We start from the raw sequence: 18904 nt of genomic DNA on the forward strand, positions 1-18904 counted from the left end.
CAGAGCCTGCGTTGTTTAATTCGAATAAAAGCTGATACCACGCCCGAAATATGATTACGGGTTACAATTCAATGTTCATGAGATGAAAATTTTATTTATCGTTATTAGATTTTGCTGCATTTAATTCGATTTTTCTTTCAAGAGCATGCTGATCATTCTTCATCCGGAGACTGGTACCAGCAGGAGGTCCTAGTCCTACTACTGCGCACAGGAAGTGGTACATACGACTACATGTACGACCTTAATCGTGATCTCTACGACTCTGATGATGCCATCTTCATGGATGAGTTCCTATGTTCCAGCAAGGCCAAGGACGAGGACAAGGACATGGACGGGGACGAGGACGAGGACGAGGACGAGGTCGTGGATGAGGTGGAGGTCGAGGACGAGTTCGAGGTCGAGGCCGAGAGGATACGAACCCGCGTGAAGATCTCGTTTGAGGAGTTCTTACATCAATTAAAAGGGTTCCCGAGTGACAGAGACAGTAACACCTGACACTGAGGCAGACGACGTGATTCACTCCGTCCTCTATTTCGGTGAGATGTATCGGTGGTTCAGATTTACGTGATTATCGAAATTGGGATGGATATCGCGTTGAAGTCGAATAATTGATTTTACATTATTGCTTTCGGGCCTTGGATTAAACTTGATTATTGATTATGCAATCCAAATCAACTCGATTATAGAACTAACAGTCCAATTAATACCATGCATTGTTGCTCTAGGCAGCAACAGACTGCGGCCTTTTTTTTTTATGAGTGAAAAGAAAAGATCATAGAAGATATTTGGATATATATCTTTTGTATAAATCGCTCCTATCTCATCGAAAAGTAAATCAATTTTATGTAAATTTTAAATAAATATAAATGAAATTTATTCCACTCATTTAATGCACTTCTAATGAAATAATTTTTTTTGGAGAAATATGTTGTTTGTGATCGAGTTCGTATGGCACAGTAGGGGTAGCCTATTGAGAACTGTAAGTAACTGACACAGCAAAGAAATGCATGGACCGCATATCAAAAACCAAAGGGAACTCTCTGCTTCGATGGAGTTGTCCTCTCATAGTCGCCTTTTTTTTTTTTTTAAACTCTCCTCCTGTAGTTCGGTTTACATGTTGCGCCTTGTCCTTTTGATCATTTTAGACCCTTGCAAGAATATAATATGCTCTGTCCTCTTCTTCAGTCCCTTTGTTAATTAGTGCATTGCTGGAATTCAAATTCTTACGTGTTTGTTGATGTCTTTCGTTACAGATTTCGTCCTACCCTTGCATGCTTGCGATAAGCATGCGTCCTATTTTACACATCGAGTGTTCTTTCTATGTTTGAGGAACAACACGAGAGCCTCACTCCTTTTGTTGTTCTGCAGTGGAAGGATTTATGGAAGCTACTAGGGGATCACAAGGGTGAGATCAACAAGGCGAGGGCGATGGCCAAGGTCGCCAACTCGGATGAAGTACCATTTTTAGAGTTAAAGATCGAAGTAGAGACTCCGCCTCACAACAACTCAAATAGCAATGGTGACCGTGGTTGCCAAGTTAGGTGGAGTACTTTTAGAGTTATGCTATGTTTGGATTGAGGAGTTTGGGAGTTTCCGGGAGTTTTTGGAGGGGGAGGAGTTTGGAGGTGTTATAAATCCCTCCAATAACCTTGTTTAGGAAAATTTTATGAGGATTTTGGAGGGGCTTAAAACACCTCCAAATCCCTCCAAATGCTATAATTCTCAACCCTCCAAATCAGGAGGTTATTAGGAGGTTTTTAAGCTCTTTTTATAAAAAAAATATTTTAACAATTCGACCCCTCAAAACCTTCCCCTTCTTCACCTTCCATAACCCTCCGAGCCCCCCCTCGAACCCCTTAATGAAGAGTATCCAAACATAGTGTTAAAGATCAGCGAGTGGCAGCCAAGCCAGGTGAAGCACCTTTTCATATAATATTGGATGAGTAGGCTGCACAGGCCGTTCAGTTGGCCCGATAGGAGTATTTTTTTGCGTGGTTTGAACTTAAGACTTTTCCGAGGAGGGGTCATCCTCTTTGATTACGAGGCTAATCCTATTGGGTATTGAATGCTCTCTCTAGAGAGAATATTAAGTGTTGAATCCTCTTTGAAGGATGGGATTACATAGCAGGTGATGAACGGAAAGTAAATGGACTTTAAGGTAAAGCAACACTAATTTATTTAAAGACAAGTGTAATAGGATGTGCAATGCACGTGCTTGAACTGTAGTTGTCACATTATTGTGTTACTACATATATCTTAAAAAGAAAAATATATATGCGCCATTTATATGATTAGATTACAAAAGAACGGTACGTAAGTCCAAGAAAAGTAATTTATATTGTTTATACATGTAAAATAGTTACTAAACAATACTAAATTGAGCCTTGTAATACTTTTTCTACCATTCTAACAATTGTCTTAATAGACAGTCATGCACTATGATCCTTCTCAAAACACAGTATCTATTGTCCTGTTTATAACTATGTGCAAAACGTAATGATGCACTGATCAATTTTGAGATGCGCGCTTGTGTACTTTCACCAAAAAAGAATTGACTTGAACTAATTTAAAACGGTAACTGCTCCACTTTCTTACTTCAAAAGTTCTAAACTATTTTAATTGATTAAGTCTGTGCTACGAGTATGGCCATATTTTCAGTTCATTATACTCTTATAAAGCGACTGTTTAAGGTCCATTTATTTTTGTGGGGAATTCTACACAATAATGCATAGAATGTACAACTTTGCATCAAATTCATGCAAATCCTCTGAAAACATGCTGTCATTAAGTAACTTGATGGTAACGATATAAGATCTTTGATCAGATAGAGCTATAAACATTGCGAGATATCAACAAACTCTGCAAGCACGGGGAAGTAGTTCTTCAATCAACATCCTCCTATCCTTTTTATAGTGTTGATGAATCCCCATGATCTGGGTTGTTAGTACTTGTGAAATAGCATGTACATTGCACGTGCGTTGTTTCTGTTTTTCTCAATAAGGACCTTTCCTTTTATTCAATAATAATATTCCTATACCGTATGTATAAATACAGTAATGCAAATTATGTATTTCAAAGTGGCGTTGATTATTATTAATATCCAGAACAAATTAACATAAAAAGTCGAAAAGTAGGAATATATTTTTACCTGAAGACCAACAAGTTGCAGCTATAAGGTGAAGCTAGACTCCAGTAGCATAATAATATTATAATGACAGTGAAACTCCAGTTATAAGAAAAATAAATTTTCACAACACTAGTCATTTCTTGGCATTATCAACTCCAGAGAACCCAGGGAATTTATATTTAGAAGTGAAAGACATTATTCTTTGGCTTTATGATGGGCAAGTCCTACGAACTATGAAAAAGAAATTTCAAGAAATTAAAGAATCCAATTGGAAAGCAAAGTTTGTTTAATATCCCGTGTGAAATCTGCTCTAGGAGAGCCTTTCGTTGGTTGTCATCGCGAGGGCATATTAGAGGTGGCCTTCCACTGGAGGGTCTTTTGTTGACTGTCATCGCGAGGACACCTCAGTGATGGCCCTCCACAGGATGTCCTCTACATTTTGTTTTATTGAATAATAGTTTTTTTAATAATAATAATCTGGAAAAACTTGTTACCGAGTTAGTACTCCGCTATTTTCATATCAGGGGTGTGGAATATAGGTGTTGATAATGGGAAATGCAGCAACTCTTAGGGGCACCCTATTTGATCATTTTATTCTCTTCATCATATGTTTTGGTGGAGTTGCTAATATTCTTTTGTTTCAGCGTAGTGTTGTTTCTTCTCTTTGATTGTTTTTAGCTGCTGGATGATCACACTCTTGGCTTCTGTATTAGGGGATTTTTTTTTTGTTCATTCTCTATTTTTCTGTTCTTTTTCACATTTTGCTTTTGCAGATAGAGCCAATCCCAAGTGGAAATCTGCCCACAGGCTTTGATCCAAGCACTTGCCTTGCCGCAGTATGCGAGTGTTTATCTAAGCATTTCCTCTCACTTCTTTTTCCACTTTCTGATTGATGTTCAGTTTTTTTATCTGGAATTTTTTTTTTGATGTGCATAACCTTTATCACCTAGCTTGGTTCCATTGGTATATGATCACTTCCCGGAGTAGGTCATAGTGCATCTTGTTATAATCCCAGTTGCTTAATTAAGATGAGCCAAAATTCTGTCTGTTGAATTATGCAATGACAATCTCTTGTCCTTTTCATTTTTGAGGATCTCCTGCCTTTTCTTGTCTACTCTTTCCTGCTGTCCAAATTGATATGGCATACTGACTTTTTGAGGAAATGCCGGTACGTGGGAACATCCACACGCAGGTAACTGAACCACTACTTCAAGAAGTTTTTGCAAGCACAGGTCCTGTTGAAGGATGTTCGGAAAGAAAAATGTTTGTTGAAGTGCTTCCTTCCGCTATTGTTGGTCTGAAAGAAACTATTAATAATTATGAAAATATATTCAGCGAAAAGGTTATCTTGTGGCTACCCTTTCATAAATCATGCATCAACTAAATTGTCAATATCCGGTTCTTTATTGTCTGTTTCTTTTTGCAGTCGTCCTGTCCTAAGGATTCATTCGCTACTTTGAGAGGTACTTGTCAGTACCCTGCTATTTCAGTTTTCTGCTACTATGAAATCTGAGCTAGTGCTTGCAAGATTGTGCCGTTCGCATGTTTGGACAGCCGATCGAAGTTAATTGGGCATATGCTAGTGCTTGCAAGAGAGGATACATCAGGTAGGCTCTGGTTCATTATACTTATGCATCTTTTTATCACTAGAGATAGATCGCTTCTTCTTTATGGGGGCTTATGATACTTAAATGAACTCGCAGGCCATTTCAGCATTTTTTGTTGGCGACCTCAGCCCTGAGGTGACCGATGCTGTGCTTTATGCTTGCTTTTCAATTTATCCCAGTAGTTCGTAAGCTTCATATCCCAGCTGTCTTCGGGGAAAATAGAAGTGGTTACTATATTGCTTTAAATTACCCAAAATGGTTTATATGTAATTGCTTTTCTTGTCACTATGTTCATTGTGTGGTCTTACTAACCTTAATCTTGTACTATGTTCATTGTGTGGTCAGTCTTGAACTCGCAAAGGGTTATAACATAGGCTAATTCTAAGAAAGAGAAGGGGGGATGGAAAGGAAACATAATCCTTTCATTTCCCTTCCCTTATTAATATTTCTTTTCACCAAATTGTTAGGATTTGAGAGGAAAGGAAACAACTCAAACATTATATAACTTGAAAAAACTATTTTACCCTCGTTCAATATAGAAGACTAGATTATATAAAAGGGGGGACATACTAGTCAATGGATCCACATAATTTCCTTCTCCTTCCTTTCCCTCCTTTATTAATCTATCCAAACAATGAAAACTTAATCCCTCCATGTACCTCCCCTCCCCTTCCCTATCCCCTCCCTTTCCCTTGCAAAATGATATCCAAACATAGTGTTAATGTACTTAAAAGTTTTCATTTGTTAAAAGTACTGACATTTTTTTAAGGATGCCCGGAGTGCTATAAATGATTTAACCGGTAAATACATAATTCTCTCTTTTTCATGTGTGAATTCTGATATATTTCGGATTAGATTTCCAGTTATATAAGTCAAACATGATAGACTTGATGCCACAATTTAACAGCATCTTTCTTTTGCTGTGGACTGATATGGTGGAAATTGTAGATAGAAATAGATTAGATTCCTGCTTCAAATGGGAAACATGATCTGAAGGAGATCATTTTCTTGACATGTTTTGCTTCCCAATGCTGTGGAAGTTATTCAATCCATTCTAAGATAACTCCCTCGTTTCCTGGGAAGTGGCTTGGCAGTTGACAGATTCGGTCGGTGCAATTGGGCAATTAAGGTTGCCGGTGGTAATGATGATAAGCAGAGCTCAGATTCGACGGAGCGTGGTTGAACTCACAAATGGCTCATCTGGTCAGTCTTGAAGAGTGACTCGTCTAAAATGCAGCTATATTAGTAAAGATGAAATACGTACTATCTCTATGCTGTAATTGTGTTCCCTAATTAAAATTCTAGTTACAGAAGATGATAAGAAGGATGAAAATAGGGATGCTCCTGAGAATAACTCTCTGTACAGGTGGGTAATCTTGCTCCAGAGGTGAGGATCCTATCTTCTGTTCTGTGTATAGTTGCTTTTTTTTTTTTTTTTTGTAGATTTCCCGGCCGGCCTCATCAATATTAGTGCTTTTATGAGCGACAGAAGCCACACTAGTACCGGTACACACCATTAGCTTAAGTTGTTAATACATGCATTTAGATGAGTTCTGTAAGTTGTGGCTGAATTTCTGGCCTGTCATATATCAGGTGACTCAGCTTGATCTTCACCGGCACTTCCACGCCACTCGGAAGCGGGTTCTATTTAGGAGGCCCGTATCCAGAGAGACAAAAGGCTTTGGCTTCGTGAGATACAGTACTCATGGTGAGGCCGCTTGGGCTATAAATCCAGATGGGAAATTAATGCACGACCCTTCCTCTGTTCTCAGTCAAATTTAGGTATGTCTCTGTGCTTATTTTGATACCGTCACTTTCTTATGCTTTCAGCGAGTCAGAGAGCCTGCCTTCATTTGGCTCAGGATGTTCGTATTCTGATATGTCAATGCGATTTTGCTACTTAATGCGCTTTTATTCGATCGCCAGGCCATTGCCTGGTCAGGGTTGGCTCTGGAAAGTGTGCCCATCAGCATGTAAACATTTCATCTCCATTAGCATTTGATGCGACCTGTTATTTACCATCACTACTAAAATTATTTTCAGTGCTTGTGGGGAAACAAGCCCACTCCCAGGGAACGAACTCCAACCCACTCCCTCCACTGGCGGCCGTGGCCCTACCTGCTTACTTCATGGCCTTGCTATGAGCGGCAGGTTGCTATGAGCAAGATGGGAGGCATGCACTTGCAGGCCCTGATGGCTGCCCCTCAGGCCCAGCAACACCCCTCTCAAGCCGGCAGCAGCCATGGGAATGAGCACTGCTGGAGCCAGTCAGCCAATCTACGATGGTGGGTTCCAGAATGTGATGTACAACCAGTGAACTCCACAGGAAATCTTCTACACACGGGTATTTAAACTGCACAAAGAAGAATACACACACACACACACACACACACACACACATGTATATATCTGTGGTTTCTGCCTTTTTCTGCAGGCTTTTCACCTTGTAGAGTTCTCCTTTTCTCTATTATCCTTTCCTTTTCTAAGTATGTAGGGAGGTTTTCTTGAGTTTCTGATGTTTGCTTGTTTGTCCAATTGGCGAGGCTGTTAACCCAATTTTAATTATACCTTTGTGGCCTTCCCGAAGATACACATGATGTACTCCTGTACAAAGTATCTGCTCGCGGTTATCAATATATGAATGGTTGGGTATGGTTAGTAGAAACAAAAAAATGGTGCTTCTCTTGTGGAGATTTCCGGCTTCTCAATTGCCCTTAGCCGTAACTCAAGTTTGTACTCATGGTTTAGACGCAGTTCAGCACTCTGCCAATTTGGCTTCAGTTTTGACGGCGATGGTTTAGTCCTGCCTCACTTCGTCTATTAAGTTCCCAGTTTAAGCATTTCTTTTCCTGTACGTTTCCCACCAGTGTTTCATCACGTTGTCTCAAAAACAGTGTACCATTCAGTTACAAAGTGTGCGTGCGCATAGGTTTACAGTTAGGTTCTATTGAACATCAAGTCAACTCATGTTGCAGCATGTGTGGCAAAGACAGCATGGCGAGTTTATACTTCAGGGTCCCTTGTTGCTTGGTGAAGAAGGTAGTCATATCATACATGGTGATTTGATTTGAGGATGTTCTCATTGCACCATGTCCGGTATTGCTTAAATTACAAAGTACGGGAAATGAACCGATAAGGAGCTCATGATCAGCAGGCTGAGCCAAACTAAGCCTAGGGAGAAAGAATCTAATTTTAGGAAACTCTTGTGCCGGGTTGGCACCTTCACGTGCCTTGATATCGAAATTACTAGATGAAAACGGATATCAGTCCCCAGCCACACCAATCAATCTTATTCCAACCTCGCAATGTACTTGTCATAAAACTTCCTTGCACGTTCGAGACTGCTATTACCCCGTTAGCCTCCGTGTTCTCCGAGTCCCTCTCAAGGATTCTATTTCGTAGAAGAAAGCTGTAAGAGGTTAGGTACGTCAACTTACCTTGCTAGATATGCAGAGCATGGTATAGTTTCGAGATTGAGCGAGTGAGATCCTAAGATTGACCGTATCACGAAATTCACTATGTTTGGTAAAAAATAATGAAACTTTTCCCAGCTTTCATTTCCCTTTCCTTCTTGACAAACGGGGGGAAAACTTTTGTAGGCCTTCTGTGATCAAATATATCTTGAGTGCAGCCAACGTAATTTCACTTTTATTTGACCAATCTACTTGTCTTCAGGTGCATCACTTCAAAGGCAAGGGAAGTATCGGGAAGCCATCGAATACTTCAATATGTTCCTGAAGATTTCCGAGAGAGAATTATATAGTGTAATCATTAAAAGTAGAGGCATGGTACATTTGAGTATCTATTACATATGTAAAAATTTGGCACTTACTATTGTGTTTCTTCACATTTCAAAATTCATATTTTATCCTTCCATATATGTAGGCACTTTTCTCAATTCATATTTTGTCGATTCGATGTATGTAGAAATCTTCATAGACTCCATTCACTCATTCAATATATGAAGACATTTTTCTATTTTAATATAATGCGACCCCTTATATTAGTGTCCGTTGAAATAAAAAATAGTGTCTTATAGATTAATTCATTGAAGTATTTTTGCACTTACGGCTACCAGTTGTACCTCTTACATCACAATTAAATCGTAGTGCCTCCCTAATTTAAAAAGACACGCTGCATATGAACCTCTCTATCACTATTTCTTAATAATAAAATCACTCAGTTATACCTAATATAAAATAAATAAAATCACACTATAAAAGGTGTTGAGAGTCTAATATGTTCAGATTTCTAATTCTACTCCTTTTAACATGTCGTTTTTTTCGGCTTCTACTTACTTGCTCTTGGCTCCACATTTACATTTCAAAAAATACTCTTCAAACTTTCAAAAGCATGCATCTATATCTCTCTATTGTATTCCTCCGAAATATAACCGCACGTACTTTTTTACTTATATCATGCCATTCACACAAATCTAACTCATTCCAAATACATATTTTCAACAATAATTCCTCTATTCATGTATAATAATAAAATGAAAATTATAAATCTTTTAAAGTGTTTCTTGATTTTTATTTTCTAAAAATACCATTTCAACTTTGAAAGGTATGCATCATATCCCTCTATATTTTTATATAATTATAATTTTCTAACATATAACCGCACGTACCTCTTCATGTAAATTATATCCTACGCACATTAATAATATAATGTATGTATACATATATATACTACTTACAAAAGGATGAAGTTCCTTTTTTATTATTCATTTTACCCCTTTTATTTGTTTGTTCCTAGTTTAATAATTCCTAATTAGACCCTAGTATCAAATTAGTGTTTGTCTTTTCATGAAAAGTTACCTCTTGCACAAAATAAACCTCTACATGCCCTTCCACTTCCTAAGAAAAGGTAAAGGTGCCCCTTCTCAGAAAGCCACTTTAATGTTATTAATTCTTAAAGTAATGGTACGATTATGTTCCATTTAAAACAACAATCAAATTGCTCTCAATTTTCCTGAAAGATACAATAAGAAATTTTGCTATGTCTTGCAAAATTTACATAGAAAAGTATCCTTCTTTCAAATAGGGAGGATTGTATGGCGAGTAATTTAAGCAATTTTTTTTCCAACGTTTCACAATTGGAGAACTCTTTATCCATGAGAGAAGCATTTCTCTTAAGGAGAGATTGTCTAAGAGAGACGATCAAAATTCGATGAGGACGTGCATCAACAATCGAAGAATAATTTTCCACAGGTATGTGTAGGGTCTTGCGTTTATTTTTCAAAAGGTTTTGTTTTTCATCTAAAATGTTTATAGACAGAAATAATCGTGTGACACAGTACATTGAAAACTTGCTGGATTCAAATCAAAACACCAAATCATCCATTTTCCATTTCTCTCTCTATTCTATTCGTCTCTACATCCTTCTTCGTCTCATCTCTTTCCCTTTGTTTTGGCCAAGCTATCATTGCCGACATGATGCTTAGCGCACCCCACCCATTGCCAACTCAGCGTTGTCAAGATCAGTATCCCGCCATCTCATTAAGGCGATCTGAATTCTCATCGCCGAGGGCTTGTTGCCGTGATCTGGGGCTAATTGCTGATATGACGTGTAGATGTACTAGAAGAGGCTGGGTAGGACAGGGGTAATTGGTGCCAAGCCAACAACCTGGATTCTAGAAGGGGAAGTGTCATAGAGAAGAGAGTCGAGAAGAGGGAGAGGAGAGAGAATAATTTAATATTTTGCAGCGCAATTTCTCCCCAATAGACGCTGACGTGGTTATATTTGATTGGCACTTGCAAAAGGTTTCTTCTAGGGAGCGAGAACTGATATTTAATAGAGTGGGAGACGAAGAAGACTTGCCCCCCAAGATTATGACGACCATTGGTCGGGCGACGTGATAAAAGATGAATGTACACATGCTATTATATCTATGTATATGTCTTTTGAAATCAACGATTAAATAGATTGATGTATTTTAAATTTTTTTGATGAAGTATTTTTCCAATATCTTTAGTGAGGAGATTTACTTTTTTTAAAAAATCAATTTCAAGGAGTTTTCTGGGGAAAAATTCGAGGATTTTTTATTTCCATCTTTTTGAAAAATTTCCATCTTATAACTCTTTTAACTCAATTTTTCTTTGTTTATTCATTACGTAGAAATGATCCGTTATATCTTATTCTTATTTGTTAGTTCCGCACTCTTTTATCAGTTGTAAAATTAAACTTTAAAATCTAACGAGTACTTACCCATCTTTGGAAGACAAATTATTGCATTTTTTTTCGTTGATTCAATCAATGGTAATTAGTCAACTGCATATTTTCATTTCCAATTAGTTCATTCCGCTAATAGAAGGGCAAAATAATATGTTTCGCCAGAGAAAGCTTTTTCTCTTTTATTTTGATATTTTGATTTACACCATTTGATATTCAAAAGCTGAATGGGTTTTGACTAATCTAGGTTCGAGCCTAGGTGATCTTCAAATACATTAGTCGCATAGATGTATATGCTTTCATTATATAAACCTTATTCTAGGTATGGAATGGACATTTCGTTGCAAGAAACATGATTTCAAAATTTATATTTCGCTATGGTCTAAATAAGTGGACAAGCATAAGTAAGTTATATCCCAAAATGATTATGATGGGGTGATATAGATTGGAAGTCATTGTAAAGAAACTTTCAACATTTTTGATGGATTATTATCCACAAAAATTTCATTTAAAATGAGTTCAAGAGTTTTCAATGAAATATTCATTAGAATATCATATCATAATATGTCAAAATATTTTAAAAATAGGATATTACTCAAACAACTTACCAATGAAATTTTGTCGAAAATAGGTTAGAAAGTTCTAGCTAAAAACGTTTTAAAAACTGAAAATATTTGTTGATGAAATTTTCATCGGAAACGTTAAATAAAAATAGAGCTCATGTATTCGTATTTTTTTTATAGAAAATTAATTTCTTGAAAAAAGGTGGCTTGCCATTAGTTTATTTGGTACAAGACCACTATCTGGTCTGATTAATTTCATTTTAATTTTTAAAAATATAATTTCCAACAAAATTCAAATTTTATTTGACCATACATTATATTCAAATTAAGAAAATCAAATATTTCGTAAGAAAAAAAAAAGAAAATTCTTTTTTCTTTTATGAATTTTTTATGAAAATTTTATATTTGAAAAATAATTATCTAGAAAGATTTTTAAGAGAAAAGAAGTGAGATATACAACCGAATATCAATGAAAGAACTAGAGGAAATCCTCTAAAACAAGGTCAAATATTCCCTTATGACTTTATATAATTTATTAATTACCATCATGCATAATAATAAAATAAATTTTGATTCTTATTTCATTAATATATCATACTACGCATATAACGCACGCACTTACCTACTAGTTTCATTAAAAGTTTAACTACAACTCCCTCAAAAATCTTTGTAATTTACTAATAATTAATAAAAACTGTTCGAAAACCGTGTAATCTATGTCAAATATAAGTACAATTAACTATTTCTTAAAATACGTGCAATGTACTAAAAAATGTGTAATTTACTTAAAATCAAGTTATTTTACTAGATTTTTTTAAGTAACTGGAACCTGGCGAGATCCAATGCATATAGTCTTGTTTGACAGATCTAACAGTGAGGTGAGATGTGTGTTACCATAGTAAAGTATAACATATCAGGATTTTCACCTAAGCATATATTATAGTGATTATAAATAAATTGCTGGTCAAATTATGCACGCAACCGTTAACACCGTAGGGTTTACACTTTGCATTGCTCGCTGTCCTTCGCCTCTCTTCCTCTGCTTCTCCTTAGCTTCTCACACCACCATGGACTGAAGCCTCTTTGGCAATCGTTCGAGGTCAGAAATTTCTCCTCCATTCCATGGAGATATTTCATCTCTCTCTCTCTCTCTCTCTCTCTCCACTGTTCGATGGGGCTGAAAACCATTTTCTCTGTCTCTTATAACGCAGCCACAGCAGCAGCTACATCAGCTCAAGCATTGCTCGAGTATGATCAACGATGTTGGTGATGGTAGTAGGAACCCACCCTTCAGGACCGAGGTTAGATCTTCTCAATCAGCGTGTAGTAAATCTGCTCCATAGATTTGCACTGAGACTCCTCAAAGCTTGTACCATATATTTAATAACAGTGAGATGTTAATCACAAGAATATTTACGATTTTATTCAATACTGAATGACTATCAATCAAATTCTGGATCCCAATACGCATTAAAAAGAATATCCTACCTTCACCAACACTCTAAAAACTTGATCAACATCTAAATTCCAAATCAGAGCTCTTGTGAAACGATATCGAGGAGGCGATTAAAGTTTACCTTGCCTTGGAAGCTAAGTTATTTGTGCCCATGTTACATGACAGTCTTTTGCTATTAGCTGCTTGTTTAGAACTCTGAATTGTTAGAAAGTCTTGACAAGGCAATGCATGTCATGTCGTCTAGTTTGTTCTATATATAGGTGGTCTCAAACAGTGTCAAGACCAGAGCGGGACTGCTTTCAGTTTATGGGATGCTCTATCTACATTACACACAATTTGTGTCAGATTAATTATACAGAATCTTATGAACATGCAGTGTTTGTGCTTGTCCCGAGGAATTAGGTCATACAGATGCATGATATCTGTGAAATATGCAATTGAAGCAGTAGAAAGGAGATATTAGTACGGGAATATAACCCAAAAATGGATGTCCTAATGTAAAGAAACAAAGTAGGCTTGGATGTATAGGGGAAGGGGTTTTCTAGTTGTGCGATTTTGAATTGAAATAATATATGTGAAGTGCTGATGTTGTACTATTCCTCTCAAAGGATGAGAAGATCTTGCCCCTTTAGATCAGAGGAAATGCTAGTGTGAAGGTATGGTATTTGTCCGTGTATTTAGTTTGGATCTCTCAAGGGGGGAGAGAGTATATTGCACTTTTTTAAAAAAATGAGTTTAAACGGTGTCTGAAATACCAAAAAGAGAGGAGGAAAAAAAAACAAAAAAGAGGTGGTGTCTGGGAGGAGAAAGCCGTTTTCGAATAAAGGAAGTAATGTTAGTCATAGCACTTGGAGCAGATACGAGAGAGTGGTTTTTTAACCTACCGTTGCGATGATTGGTGCTTGCTGCTACTGGATTACTCAGTGGGTGGCGTGGTAGTTCATTCAAATTTGACAAAGCACCTCATGAAGCTTTACTTTCCTGTCTTCTCTAATTAGCTCCTGATATATATCTGTGTGCTCGGGGTTGCTTGTTTGCAAAGGTTTGGAATGTGAATTAGCTAAAAACATGGGTTTCAGACTGTGGTATCATGTCATATGATGATACATTGAGAGGACAATTTTTCTGTGCGTCTCTTGCTAGAGTAAACAGGGAGGGGAAGCTACACAAATCCATCCCTTTCTTAGATTATTCCTGTATATGTGGCAGATTTATGCTCAGTTCGGTCAATGCAGAGTCTCTTCCAGGAACTCCTGATGATTATTAAATAGATATTTTTCTACCTCTCTTTTGCAATAGGAAGGACTGTGACTTCTTTTGTTCTTTGACAGTTCTTACATGCTTGCAAAGCTCTAGATGTAGAAGGGTATTTGGGCGTCCAGTAACATATTCACCTAGACCGTCTTTAGAGGCTCGCGTGGCCTTGGGTTGCTGGGCGTTGGTCCTGCGGTGTTCTTGTTCGGGGCCTTGGCACTGCCAAGCTCCTATATGTGGTCGCAGGCAGATGCAGAGATTCAAATTATACTGATGGTGGATGTCTCTTATGGACTGGTTTGATGGTGTTGGGGAATCTTTGCAGGGGGAAAGCGTACAAGCACAAAACTGTTGGATTGGGTTAGATATATTGAGTTTTGGCAGTTCGCAGGACTTCATTGTGGCTCCCGTCCTGAGAGGAAACGGGTCTTTCCTCAGATCTTAGCATCTCGGGCAGGAGTTTGGCTCGAGGAGCTTCAAAATAACATTGCCCCAGAGAGGAAATTTTTCGATGATCCTTGGGAAATTTTGAAGCCCAAAATATACTTTTCCTAAATGACCTCTTTGGGATGTTTTCGGTAAGTCCAACGATTAGCTCGGTCCCAGCCCTATGGTATCAAAAAAATATAATCCACTTGATATCTCAGCCTACACATTGTATCAAGCCAACTCAATTGTTGCACTAAGCCCGATTAGGCTGCTCACTAGAAGAGTTAAACGGGTACCCAGGCTCATTTCTGTTCCCAAGTTAGCAAATCCCAAAAGCTTATCCTATACATGGCCAAAGCCCATCTGGCACCACTGCCTATTTGTTGGGCCGAACCAAGCTTAAATATGCCCATCAGAACTAGCAGAAATTAATGAAGGCTCTCTCTCTCTCTCTCTCTCTCTCTTCTTTTTTTTCCCCCTCTCATATAGAACATTTGAGCCGTTTTGATGTAATCATGTTGGATTTTGTTTGCTCGCTCTCGTGTTGTCGTATTTCGCAGCTGACTGCATAATTCTCAACCTCGGGTATCTTCACGGTTTTAAACATAATTAGCACACTGGTCCATCAGGTTTCGGTTCCAGATGATGAGGTAATGCCATTTTTTATTCGTTCAATTTTTTTTTTCTTTTTGTTGCCCATCTGTGCTAATACAACGGTATTAATTGGATGATGATTGACGTCACATTATTCATGCATAGCAATATCTTATTTTGCAGTTGACAGCATTACTCTCAACCTCGGATCATATCTTCACGACATTAGACAGAGCACACCGGCCCATCAGGTTTTCGGTTCTAGATGTTGAGGTAATGCCTATATTTATTTGTTTAATTATTTTCTTTTTTTGTCCCACCTCTGCTGCTTCAATAGTATAGTAATACTTGGATAATCATATTGATGTCAAACTATTCATGCATAACAGTAGCGCCATCGGATTTCAAACTTAAAGTTTGGCTTGAAACGGGCATCTGGGGTGACCCATGTGCTGGTATGATTTTCCTAGAGAAAAATATAATCGATATCATCGTCCTGCCTAATTTCAGCTAGATCTAACCAACTCTTTCCCCGTGAAGTGTGTTTATACAGTGGACTAATCTGTGTTCCCGCCCTGTTCCTCATGAATAAGTTACGTAAAAAAGGGAAAAAAAAAAGAAATTATACATTTCTTAAAGTATATCTGATTGAAAAGCTCACCTTTTTTTTAATGGCTTATTAATAATAAATGTCTTTGTCAAAATGTTGCACGCGGTTTCAATCTGTGTTCCCGCCCTGTTCCTCATGAATAAGTTACGTAAAAAAGGAAAAAAAAAAGAAATTATACATTTCTTCAAGTATATCTGATTGAAAAGCTCACCTTTTTTTTTTAATGGCTTATTAATAATAAATGTCTTTGTCAAAATGTTGCACGCGGTTTCAATATTAAAGCCAGTATAATTTCTTTCGAATAATCGGGGGATTGTGGGGCCGGATTGGGGGCAAGGATAGTAAAAAATTGGTTGCAGGTTGAGACTATTTCCACAGCCACTTGCTTACACCGCTTGTTCAGATGAATTGACCAAGCCGATGCTTGAGCGAGAATTATGAGGACACGTCTCGTGGTCAGATGAAAAGCTAAGGCTTGACAGATGTGTTTTGGCACAGGAAAGACCAAAGATCGGTTCATTGTAGTTTATTATTTCGGGCATGCGTAAAGCTGGCTTTCACTGCTACATCCATGACTGGCAGCAATCAGGACTATTTCGGCCTGGACAACATCGCTGGTGAGATGACACTTAGCTAGCTAGAAGCAGGCAATAAATATAATTCTTCCAAGTGCCGATAAGTAGATGTCATCTTTCTGCACCCCCATGATTGGAGTTTTGTTCACGAAAGAGCTTTATTACTTGCATTGCAAGCTATGGGTTTCGTGGTTAATAAGCCAATACCTTGTCCACTGATAAAGCAACGTACCACATACTATTGCTAGGAGGAAGAGAAGCTTGTTCAATCAAAGAAGATATGTTAAAGATTAGATTATTTGGTTGACCAGTCGTATGTGAGAGATGTACGTCTAGACCGACGTAAGGGAGCACTCCCTCTCCCCTCCCCTCCTGGTGAGAAGGACATTGGACATGAGGAGTTTAGGCTTGAGATGCATAGAGGTATATTTCTTTGTCGAGAAAAAGGAATTAATGCAGCGGCATTTGAAATTGAGTCCAGATCTGACCTATAGACAGCTTTGCAAAGACTGCATACAGAATCGCGAATCGTGGCAGCATTTCGGCAAATTTACAAATTACGTAGGGGATCCTTATTTCTAATGCGAGGGATGATGTCTGAGAAGAACACCAATGCAACGGCACTGGAAAGGAAAACCCCGACTGTGGTTTAGAATGGGTCTACAAAGATTGTTACTCTTCTTTTTGATAATTACAGAGATTTCAAAGATAGCTATTCGAGTGTGTGACAATGGGATCAAAAGGGAAACAACTTGAAGGTGGTCTCCTTTTCATGTGATAGTAATGTGAGGATCCATCGGTATTTAAAGATGCGGATATCTCGAGGGAGCTCTATATGGCCTAAAACGAAGAAAACTATAACCAGATCACACGAGCACTGGGAAAGTATCCGAAGATTAGCATTTGCGAGATGATCAGTGTACATGTCAGAGCACGCTCTTGAACCAGAACTTAATTGCTCTTTTCGCTGTTGCAGGGATGGAGTATTCGGGTCGTCTTGGTCAACTTTGGTTGGATGCGTTTGAGCTGTGAAAATGGCCTCAATCAAAACAACAATGCCCCAAGAAAAAATTTCTCAAGAGTAAATTAATGTAGTATGTGGACACGGTTGGGGATTAACTATAGAAACTCAATGATATTGCAATTCAGTGAAAAATATGAATATGACCGAAATAAAAATTATTATAATTCAATTTTCTTGGAAGTATACGACGTACTCTTTTCTAAATTATTTTGGACAATGAAATGAAAGAGCGAGAAAAATGATTGAGAAATTTTAGTTAGCTAAAAAGGAGGAAAAATTGAAAGGGTATAAATATATATCTATATAACGAGTTTCTCTGGAAAACTACATATGTACCAATTAGATTCATTTTTATTTGTTATGCATGAAATGGGTTAGTTTAATTTTTCAAAAATTGTTTGAAATAGGAAATTGATGTGTTGGAAGTATTTTAAAAGAAATAGAACTTCAAACAACGATGTGAAACATTTATCAATGCAGTAAAACAATTATAATTTAACTTTTTTACAATAGAAATAGCACATGTATGCTCTATTTTGAAATCTTTTCCGGGGAGGATGTGCTCGGAAAGAGAGGAGAAAAACATATGAAAATTGTTATTAGACATATTGGGAAGGATTAGAAGGGTAAATGTGAAAGATTGATAAGTTTATTGGAGTTTTTGAATTGAAAAAAAAATCTGTTTAATTCAAAGGAAAAAATTGAGAGGAAGACGTGTGCCCCTAAGATTCATCATCAATTTTATTAGTAAAATAAACAATAGATATAATACAATATAATACGATAGGATAGGATAGGATATAATATAATATAATATAATACAATATGATATGTCATGACATGATATAATATAATATAATATAATATTGATATTATTTGAATCCGTGTTTTGATGTTTGGTTTTATTTTATTCCCAGTTTATGTGGTTGGAGCAAAAGAACTGAACCACTTGTAATTTAATCTACCTTAATTTCGACTGCTTGCCGGTTTTAATCCTCATAATCATTCTTATCCGGAGAATTAGATAAATTCACAAAAAATTAATAATATATAAAACGGGAATATGTGCTGTACAAGCAAAATTAAAGATTAATTTCTTTAATCATAAGAAAAGTTCATGGACCTATCAGGGATGGAACAATGCAAAATAAAGCAGCATGAGAGTTCTTTCGGTAAAAATTGAATATGAAATCTCTTATTTTCAAATTGTGGTAAGTGACACTCTTTGAAATCCTATTTCTTTGAAAATATATTATTTAGTGAATTATATAACTATAATGATTGTTCATTTTTCAAACAAAACTAGGTATGTCTCGACTTTTTGGAGGGACTTTTAGATTCATATTCTAAAACAATTGATCTCCGCGGGAACATAACATCAAGCCGGATGACTATGTAATTTCTAGCAATGTTTTCTAGAGGGTGGCGTGTTGCTTTCAGGACCATGGCTACATCTCCTGTTTTATTTTATATATAGATATAGATATAGAT

At 37.1% G+C, this 18904-nt stretch overlaps 1 protein-coding gene and 1 long non-coding RNA gene across 2 annotated transcripts; both read left to right on the forward strand.

Moving 5' to 3' along the window:
- The first annotated feature begins 1320 nt into the window (after window positions 1–1320).
- On the forward strand, window positions 1321–6516 carry LOC116211010. The gene is given in 8 exon segments (XM_031545196.1): window positions 1321–1536; window positions 3901–3963; window positions 4554–4590; window positions 5829–5902; window positions 5904–5937; window positions 6046–6087; window positions 6090–6121; window positions 6328–6516. Coding segments are annotated over 8 exon segments (687 nt in total).
- Window positions 6517–12450: 5934 nt separating this feature from the next.
- Window positions 12451–12900, forward strand: LOC116210255. The gene is made up of 2 exons (XR_004157448.1): window positions 12451–12570; window positions 12683–12900. It is a non-coding gene; the product is annotated as an uncharacterized LOC116210255 (long non-coding RNA).
- The last annotated feature ends 6004 nt before the right edge of the window (window positions 12901–18904 follow it).

Source organism: Punica granatum, chromosome 6 (assembly GCF_007655135.1).
Source record: "Punica granatum isolate Tunisia-2019 chromosome 6, ASM765513v2, whole genome shotgun sequence".
NCBI lineage: Eukaryota > Viridiplantae > Streptophyta > Magnoliopsida > Myrtales > Lythraceae > Punica > Punica granatum.